This window comes from Anarrhichthys ocellatus, unplaced genomic scaffold (assembly GCF_004355925.1).
Source record: "Anarrhichthys ocellatus isolate YVR2014 unplaced genomic scaffold, GSC_Weel_1.0 scaffold9, whole genome shotgun sequence".
In the NCBI taxonomy this organism is placed as follows: Eukaryota; Metazoa; Chordata; class Actinopteri; order Perciformes; family Anarhichadidae; genus Anarrhichthys; species Anarrhichthys ocellatus.
Window position 1 is genome coordinate 7652943 of NW_022280039.1, and position 10253 is coordinate 7663195.

The window sequence follows — 10253 nt, forward strand, 5'->3', positions numbered from 1 at the left end:
AGGCCTCTGCGTCATCTCTTGGTTCCTACTAAAATATTGTCCAAGGACTTAGAGGGGGAGGGGGGGCAAACTAATACAGTCTTACATTAAGAGCCTTTAAACCTCTGGGAAAAATTTAATATTGTTCGGTTTTCGATAATAAATAGTCAATGAAGTGTTGTTGTTTTTTCAACTTACAGGCATCCAGTACTGTATTTAAGCACTATTTCAAGGCATTGCATTTTAATTTTTCAAATTTTATGACGGGTTAGGCTACTTTACACTCACTACATTCAGCTGCAGACACACTTTGCAGATCTTGACTTTTCATACAAAATGTATAATCTTCTTATAAAAATTGATGCATTTAGCTGCAGGTTAAATACCCAACAGTATATATATATATATATATATATATATATATATATATATATATATATGTATACTGTATAGACACTTGTGACTAAGACGTTACAGACAGGAGGAGGGGGTGATATACATCACACTACCATCAGTCACTGTACATGTCTCAGAGGCTGAAGACCTGTGTGTTTGATCGCTTTACATGTGAGTTGTCATTATAATTTTCAATTGTTTTGACTCATTATTTGCTAATTTATGACCGACCTATGAAAACGACCGTGGGCCTCATCAAATCAGGCATGTATTGACTTGTGAACATGTATGGCATACATATAGTTATGAGTTGTGTGTGAGCAAAGAACAGAACAGATAATTTAGAAGAACTAAGCAAGGGAACATGAGTGAGGTTGACAAACAGAGCCCACAAGCTGAAATAGAAGGATAGACAAAAGTGATTCATCCACATATTGCGGAAAATAATGAGCATTTTTGAAAAATGTGCATCTCTTATTTAAGCATTGCACACAAAACGTAAGTTATTGAGTATGGTCCTGTAAACCTCTGCTCCTGCTGTTTCATTTGTTTAATGCAGCGGCACAAAAGACAGCAAACGCAGGAAGGCTGAGGGACACAGACTGTGAGGAACACTGCCCTTGGAGAATAATGGATACTTTGTACTTGTTGAACAGAAACTGGCATGGAAACCACAGGGAAACAAGACGTTTCATAATTAGTTTCTCTGAGGTCTACATGGTCGGTGCATGGGGTCCATGTTGAACATGAGACTTCTTTGCACATTAGATGCTCTGTAGATTTGCTCAGAGGTCTGAAGTTATTAGTGTATTTTGCATGACGTGTTTTTGGTAAAGTAGTCTGGTAGTAAGTTAACTTGACCTCAAACAAAATACATGAAAAAACTATTCTAACTTGTATCCCACCAAAGGCCTCCTCTTTGACATATAAAACATCTTAATGAATAATGCAATCTACTTTTGACAGCATATATGTTTTAAATAGAAAAGCTGTTGCAATATATTTGTACTCACCGTGGCAGCTCTTTATTTCTATAACACAGGAACAGGTGTGTCAAAACAAATACTTATGCACCAAGCAATTGTGTATAAATTTCCCTTGCCTTCCCGTCGACCATGCAACTTGTTCTGTGTTGCACCTTTTAAACTTCATTCGAGCTCGTTCACAAATAACAGAGATTAAAAAAGGGGTTTATTGTTGAAGAATAGTCAACATTTATTTCCCTAAACTTTACATTTTAGTTTAAACTTTTTAAAACTTCATTTGGATTACAATTTCAAACACGCATAAAACAGTCCCAGTTTGTTTCTTCCTCAGCAGCTCCTGCTATGGGCATACGACCAAATTGTGTGATAGTTTGTCTCCGGAGACCTTCTGTCATCTCAAGAACTACATGCTTGACCGGATTTTTTTCTGTCTGTCCATCAACAGGTTTGCCACAGTACACATGCACAGTACACTGGTCTTGGCATATGTATGAAACTCAGATGTTTATGCCATATTTCTCTGGTTTACTTGGCAAGTAGTTTGAAAGCACATCGACCACAGAAAGAGAGAGTGTGTGTGTGTGTGTGTGTGCACGTTCATCTGTGTATCATTCATGTAAGTATGAAAGTGTGAGCCATTGCCCTTTTACACAGGGAGACCACAGATAATGTAAAGTTGAACAATTCAATGAAAGTGGTGATTTTCAAAGAGCTAAGAGTTATTTTGGAGCAATTAGATAAAAGAAACTATACTCAACTAGTGACAATGTGTATACCGTTATGTTGGATGGACCATACTGGCCATATCAACCAAAATAAATCTGAATGAAAGGTTTAGCTACTTAAGATATGGAAGCTGTGAAACAATAAGCATGGGTACAACAAGCACAAGACAAGCGTTCTCCAAATGTCAATTAAAAGTTGAATACTTAATCCACTTCATAAAGATGCAGCTATCAAAGGGTCAGATTAAGATTAAGATTTCTATATAAAGGGGAGTTAAAAAACACCTTCCATCAAATATTTTTTCTGAGCAAATGTATTAACTTCTCAAATGCATCCCATAGAATAATTTGTCTAGAAATGCAAGGCACTGCCATGTCTTCTATACGTTGGCCTAAAAATATTATAGTTATTAAACTTTAACTTTTCATGTTAAATTAGTAAAATTCTTCTAATTCCAAAAATTATCTTAAAAAAAGCACATCGAGGCCTCCATACAATGCTTCTTTTGCCTCCATAGAGGGAAAACGAAATAGCTGAACGGTGTATAACCGTTAAATCCATCCTGAAGTTGCCGCAGGGGACTAATTACAGACGTAGCGCAGGTGTGTTCACAGCAGCTCGCTCTTCTCCTGTCTTTGCGCTATTTACATGAGAACGTGATTTAGGCCGTAGGGGGGAAATGCCATAACAGAATCAACAGGTTGTAAAGTCTAATATATGTAATTAGTTTAAAATGAAGGTACCGGAGGAGGAATTAATGAGCGATATTTTGAAGCGGTTAACGGGCGAATCTGCGCTCCCCGCATACAGCAGCATTGAGAAGTTCAAACGGGGAAAGGACGGCTTGTACTTCGTCGCCGAGGACTTCCATCATACTGTGAAAAAGAGAGAACTGGTCAACGCCAAGGAACGACTGAGAGTGAGTGTTCATTTTAAATGACACTGTATTAAACACGAATAACTGTTTGATAGTTTGGTAATGTGTTTGACAGGAGGGGAGCTCTACTGCGCAGAAGCTCAGCATTCAAACTCGGGTCAGTTCAGCTAACATTAGCTAGCAAGTAGCTTATCGTTAGCTAACAAGTAGCTTAACGTTAGCTGTTCCCCAGTTTAACGTTAGCTATAACGCAGTAACGTTAAAACGTATTAAAAACTGTCAGGCAATATATTTCACACACCACCTATCATCATACAAACTATCTGTAGCACAGCAGTAATACATTTCAGCCTTGAGGTTTTCCAGCTAAAGGTAGCTCAATTCTTTTTACGTGAAACATGCTAACCACTGTCAGCAAACGTTAGTTCTGGTGTATTTTCATGCTTTTTTTTATTTTATTTTTTATTTTTTTTATAACACGCCTGCAACATGATTAAATACAGAATTCCCCCGTGGACATTAAGTAAATTAACGTCCAGGCCTAAATCTTGTTTTAAGATTTCTGTATTTGGCAGTAAGCCTGACCCTTTTAAAAATTTGTAAATGTAGTTTGGCACAAAGTGGAAGAACGCAAACTTTTTAATAAACACTGTTAAACTGGGGAATTGAATAAATCGAGGTATTGGTTTATGGATTATGATGTAATATAACTGTCTTATCTTGGTGTCTTGGTGTACTATTATATAGGCCTATATAATAGTATTCTGACTAATGATTTGTACGGATGATTTTAGAGAGATAGTAACATTCAGTTGGCTAAATTACATCCATTTAAAACTCAACTCTCAAAGGTTGACTGAGTCAGTATTTAAATACCTTTGCTGGCTTGGGTTGCTGCAGCTGTTGACAGACAGAACCCTATTGATTTTATTGTTCGTCTCTATCTGGAAAGACAGAAATAATTTCACGATAATGGACTTGTATTCAGAGGGAAACCTTGTGTCTTTGCAACAATTACCACGGACCCATGGTTTAACATCAGCACATTTCTATAGGTACCTCCAGATTAGACATTTTATTATGGACCATATACCTCTCTATGAGCATAAACCCAAACATAATATACTGGTCCGCATTCTTCGCCATGTACCTGGCACTAAGTGGTCAATCTCTTACTTGTATGATATTACACAGGTTCATGTAGAGGTCTCCAGTGACAAAATGAAAATCGATTGGGATCAGGAACTCGTTACTGAAACCTCTGTTGTAGTATGGGAGGCTAATCTTTATATTATGTATCGTAGCTCTATGAATGCTAGACATACCTTAGTACAATTCAAAGTAGATCACACCTCTCCCCCATGTGATAAGTGTAAACGTGAGTAGGGAACACTTCCCCATCAGTTCTGGTCCTGCCCAAAGTTTGGACTCTTATATTTGACTATATATCCAAGCACGGGCTTGTGTTTTGGTAACAGAACGTAGGATACCATTTTTTGTTGCTCTAATCTGGCTAGTTAATGTGAAACTTCAGCCTCTTCTCTGTATAGATTAGGAGCTTGAACACCATGTTCTCCCGCTTGAAACGCATGGTGCCACTAATGCGACCGGACCGGAAGCCCAGTAAAGTGGACACACTCAAAGCTGCGACGGAATACATCCGATTGCTTGTTGCAGTTTTGCAGGACGCAGACAATGTAAGTACTGCATTCATCAGGATTCTATCAAATGACAAGTGCCCTCTGTTGTTTTCCGCTGACAGCACTGACACTTATTTTGAGATGTTGATTAGTGTTATTATTTTTTTTTCTCAGGATGATAGCAGTGGGACTGATTTCCTAAAGAATGCAATCAGTTATGGTCAGACCGACAGCTTGAGCAATGACCTGTGGAGGGTGGAGGATGTGAGTTTTTTTTTTTTTTTTTTTTTTTTCCCCACTGTGTAGTTATGACGAGTGGTTTGATACATTTTAGTCTATATAAACTTGAATTAGGGCTGGGCGATATGTAGAATATCAAAATATCACTATTTATTTGGAGCAAATTCCTCCATATCGATATTGCGACGATATCATAGTTGATTGGTGCTTTCACAAAATATTTACTTCTGCCTTTTTACGGTATGCAAAATCTCAGACGAGAATTGTAGTCTCATATCATGATATCGATATATTTCCAAGCCTTAACTAGAATTGTAGTGGTACAATTTTATTTATTGGTTTATTTGGTAGGGACAGTGCACATGAATAAAACATTCCTGTGAATGCACCAGAGTTAGCTAAGAGGCTATTTTTCATCTGTAGTCACAACATTATCATTGAAACTAATCCATTCAGTGTGCAGGTGGGGATCGCATCAATGTAGGGGTGGAACAGAAGCCACCTATAACGCTTGACACCGTTTCTTAGTGGATGTAGTGGCTTTGGGGTTAGACTCCTAACAATGGACCTGCCTACAGTACGTGTATTTGTAAAAGTAAACAATGAGCATCAGTACTGTAGATAGAACAATGGCTATGAGGTTTAAAAGCTGACTTTGAGCTTTAAGGGTGTTTGATGGCATTTATAAATGGATGGACGGATTACCTTTATTGAGGGTGAATTTGTCTTTGGGTACAGTGCTACAGGTCATTGCTCCCTTTAAAAAAAAAACAAAAAAAAACATGAAACCATCTTAAAGCGTACAGTAAGAGACATTTGAAGCAAGGCCGAAGTGCTGAAGTGCACATTAAGCCTTAGAGCTCAGCAGCTGGATGGAGGCTGGAACACAGGATAGTTTCAAGCAGTTGTTTTTTTTGCACTTTGGTACAAGGAGTCTTCTTCCTAATGGCAGAGGTTTATATTTAGAGAAGAGAGTATGTTAAGACTGCAATTATTTTTGTTGCATGGCTGGTGTAATTCAGTGCTCATGCTTATACTCAAATTGATATGTATCTTCCTTCTTGAGCAGGAACAACATCCTCTCAGCCTTTCATGATAAAAGCTGCAGGAACAAAATATTTTTATCCATAATTACTCCATATTGGCTGACAGTGTAACAATCTGTGTAACAATCGCCTCCCATTTTATCGTACAATGCAGCAGGTCCTAAATTGTACAACAGTAATGTACATTTTTGAAGGCCAAAGTGGAGCACTTTTCAAGTCTAAGGCAAGTGATTATTTGAAAGTAAAAGGTTATATTTTGATCTATTCTCTCTTGCATGCTTTTTTTTCCTGACAGTTGCTGAACATGTCAGAGGAGCGAATGGAAGATGGATTCGCGATGCCCTCAGAACCGGTAACGGAGGACGGAGATATGACCCGACTGATGTTGCAGCATTGTCTGCCTGCCTACCAGTTCATCATCCAAGTATCACCTGATCAGACTTTGGTACCTCATTTAACTTTTCTAGTATTCTGCCTAATCTTATGCTTGGTGTTTGTCGGCTAATATTTCATCTTTTTACATACATGTACAGGGATTTACAGAATATACATGCATACAAACATTGCAACGTTTTATAAATCAGAATGAAATTGTTTTAATTAATATATCCTGATTTTGTTTTGGCATTGATATGAACTATTATTAGAGTAGGATGAGTAGATTATTATGATGCTGCAGGGGGAGAACACAACTACAGCGACATCTGTATAATAGACCTCTAATATTACAGTTTTGAAGCTAACGATCAGAAGTGGTGTTTCAAGTTGTGAAACACAGCTGCTTTGTCACTCCTGAGGCACAAGGCTCCCTCTAGTATCTGTATGGTACAAAGCAGCAGTATTGTTATGACCTAGGATGGGAACACATTGTTGTATTGTTTCTATGTGCTTAGGCCCCCCACACACAAAGCCAACGAGATGAAGCGTGCCTTTTGTCTGCCTTCATTAAAAACCCATCAATGCAACACCCTCCCGCAGGGCAGATGGGTGTCTTTATTGGCGTTTTCCAAAGTGGCCTCCATTATCAATCAGAAAACAATGTTTTCTTTCTCCAAAGTCACTGTTTTGTTCTCATTTACACTTCTCACGCTTTCTTCCTCTTTCTGCTCGTTGAGTTTGGCTGACTTTGAATGCTGTGTGTTAGCATGCCAGCATGTTGTACCTTTTTTAAAGTTCTCCAGGTTTCTTCATAACATATTTACCTACTACATTTTTAAGTTTAAACATAACAAATTAACTGTTTAAGGAATTCCTTTTCGTCCCGGCCACACCTGAGGGGAAACGAATCGTTGCTCTCTGTTGACTTTGTATTGTGTGAAGGTGCTTCCTTGTCACTTTTGTCTGCTAGCAAATAACAGAAAAATGCCTAAAAGCTGCTGTGAGATGGGTCGCACTAACAGGGTAAAGAACGAGAACGACATTTTTAAAAGCTGCCCAACCAAAAAACTGAGCTTTTAAAGTCGTGTGTAAGATTCTCAGTGACAAGTGATAATACACTAATGAAAACAAAACTTACTTTATCAACTAAAACGACTCATTTACAGTTAGCAAGGTTCTTCAACCTCTCATCATCAAAACAAAAGTGACTCAATTTACGTCACTAATATATAAAGTCTAACATTTGGAGTGTTTCTATCTTGTGTCTGAATGGCACTGCCTGCCTAAAGGCCGTATACTGAATCTATTTAGGATTTCTACATAAAAGATATTGCTAAAGGAAGTATATTAGCCATTCAGAATAACAAAGACGTTTGTCACATTATTTTATTCATTCTAGACAGGCACAGTTATATTATGCTTATTACCTTAAATATGAAACAGTATTTGTGCATTGGTAGAAAAATACAAGGATTATAAAGGCAACATAAGCCTTTTTTAACATAAATTATGACCTGTTCAACATACTAACACTAGCTTCAAGCAGCTTATAATACAAAATTAAAACTAATGACGACGAAGATGGTTTTTTTTCAAGGACTCAAGGATTATTTATTGTCATTATGCAACACAGGGATGCACGACGAAACTTAGTTGTAGCCCAACAAAAACAATTCTCTTGGCCGACATCTTCACATTAAAAATACAACGTGAGGAAAAACATTGACTGTTTGAGCACCAAGCATCATGATGTAAACGCAGAGTCCACCACCTCTCGTCCCACCAGAGTCCTGCGCTCTGTCCTGCTGTCCGTCCGTCAAATACAGCTTAATCCGGGACGAACAATGGAGCCAGGTCTCTGTGAAGATGTGGGCTCAACGGTCCCACCCTCCCGATACTTTGAACCATCTTATTTTTCTGTGACCGGCCATCACACAGCCAGCAGTAGGCTGGGTGGTGGATCAGCCTCAGGTCCTAGCTAGGTTAGCTTAGCTTCCATCTGGGCTCTCCTCTCATTGGGCAGTTTGGTGGCGTTTGGTCCGGCAGGTCTGGCTGGTTGGTCGGCCATGGTTGGTGATCGTTTCAAAGTCTGCTGCACTTAATCCAATCCCCACGCTTCCTTTTCACATGTTGATCAATGTATTCTGTCATATGCCATTAGTGATGAACACACAAATAACAAATAGACAAAAATGTAAATTGTGCCAATATAAATACAATCTTTTATCTCGTTATTCTTTTAATTGTGTGGTTTTATAGATGATGGATTTAATTGGATAATTCAGCTTCTTGATTATGTAAATGAAAAATCCTCTTCAGTTGTAGACAAATGATGTAACCTTTTGAACACAATGCAGGCTGCTTTCGTACTGTATAATGACTGAATGCAGACCCTTCAAACAATACGCAATCGGACACTCTTGATTCCTGAAATCATCCGACAGGAATACGCCACGACTGCATTTGGCAATCAACACAAAGAATTTGATTGTCTTCAGTGTAGCCCTGTCATCACTCATTCACAGCGTCCTCACAAGTACCTCATCATTTGATTGGATAAATCAAGGTGAAGAGGTTTAGATAAATACAAAGCTACTTTTTTACTATTCCATTGGCCTGATATGTTATCACAACAGCTGCCCAGATGTGGAAATCTGTGTAAAGACGAAGCTGAACCTGTAGCTCAAGAGATTTGCCGTGGCCAGTTTCTTAAACTTGCTGAAAAATGTTTTGAGGGCAAATGTATTGCTTATGCTGTTTATTCCATGAAGATAATACGCTGTTCAGAACTCGGACATAATCACCGTCTTCTTTATTCCACAGCTGTCTCAACCCTAAAGCACATGGTTTGGACCAATATTGGAAACCTGCCAGGTTGGATATGTTTAATTCATGAATATCTAATCAGTTAAAATCCAGATGGCTGAAATCATACCAAAAGTTGGTAAGATTTCGTCGAAGAAGTAGACTTCTTCTTCCTTCCTTTCTACCTTTTCTTCTTCTTTCACCTTTTCATCTTCATAATGTCATTAATAATATTATTAATTGTAGAAGTAGTAATAGTACCATTGGACCACATTGATCTAATAGTATACAAGTGCTGCCCCAGTGTGGTCTGATAGATGATTCTCAATTTCTTAAAATTGACAATCCACTGGCCTTGCACCGGCCTTGCTCACAGGAATATTTTTTTCATGCCATATTAGGAAGAGCACATGTGTAAAAAAAAAAATTGAATTAATGACGACTGAATTGCATTTGGCTGCATCGGTTTCAGGGCCCTGAATGCTGGCTCACTTATTGATTAGAGCCCTCGTTCATGTTATTAGTAACACCTGTGCTGTTCCTGTTACGAGTCAAAATGTCTGCTGTGAAAAAGGCCTGTTGCTTGATATTGTTTCCTTTCAGAGGGCCAATTAATTCAGAGTATATGTTAGTTTGTTAACTGACCTATTCATAACTGAACTGTATTTTCAAGTGTAAAATGTGCTCACAGGCCAGCACACTGACGCAGATGAGTTCAGTTATTTTGGCTGATTACACCTCTGCTTCTATCGAAAGTAAGCGCGACTGATAATTTGCTGAGGTCACCAAACCCTTGAGCAAAGAACTAATCACCCCTCTCTGAAGTTGTCATGCTTTTATTTTTTTAAACATTTGAGCATAGTGAAAAGAAGTAGAGTATCGTTTCCCAGTGATTTGAAAAGCATTGCTACAGTGCCCTCTTCTGGTCAGATGTTTCACTCCTGAGTGTGATCAGCAGTGTGCTGAGCTGAAAGTCTATCACTTTCTATCAAGGAGTCGCTGAATGTAGTAATTGTGTTAAAGGAACTGTGCTACTTAAGAGTTCATTTTTGATTTATTTTTAGGGGCCTGCTGAAGAAGAAAGGATTTTTCTCGAAGAAAATGCTGAATTTATTTGTCTTTAATTTAACTTTTGAAATTTACATTTCTTTTGACTAAATAAGAATGTTTTTATTTAACT

General features: G+C 38.2%; 1 protein-coding gene across 2 annotated transcripts; it reads left to right on the top strand.

Annotated features, from left to right (window-relative positions):
- Positions 1-2692: 2692 nt before the first annotated feature.
- On the top strand, positions 2693-10246 carry figla (folliculogenesis specific bHLH transcription factor). Of its 2 annotated transcripts, XM_031849657.1 has the most exons (6): positions 2693-3006; positions 4515-4661; positions 4779-4868; positions 6186-6335; positions 9092-9142; positions 10138-10246. In XM_031849657.1, the coding sequence occupies exons 1-5, from the start codon at positions 2821-2823 to the stop codon at positions 9104-9106; spliced, it is 588 nt and encodes a 195-aa protein (XP_031705517.1). In that variant the 5' UTR covers positions 2693-2820; the 3' UTR covers positions 9107-9142; positions 10138-10246. The 2 variants fall into 2 exon arrangements, with proteins under 2 accessions (XP_031705517.1, XP_031705518.1); XM_031849658.1 differs by lacking the exon at positions 4779-4868.
- The last annotated feature ends 7 nt before the right edge of the window (positions 10247-10253 follow it).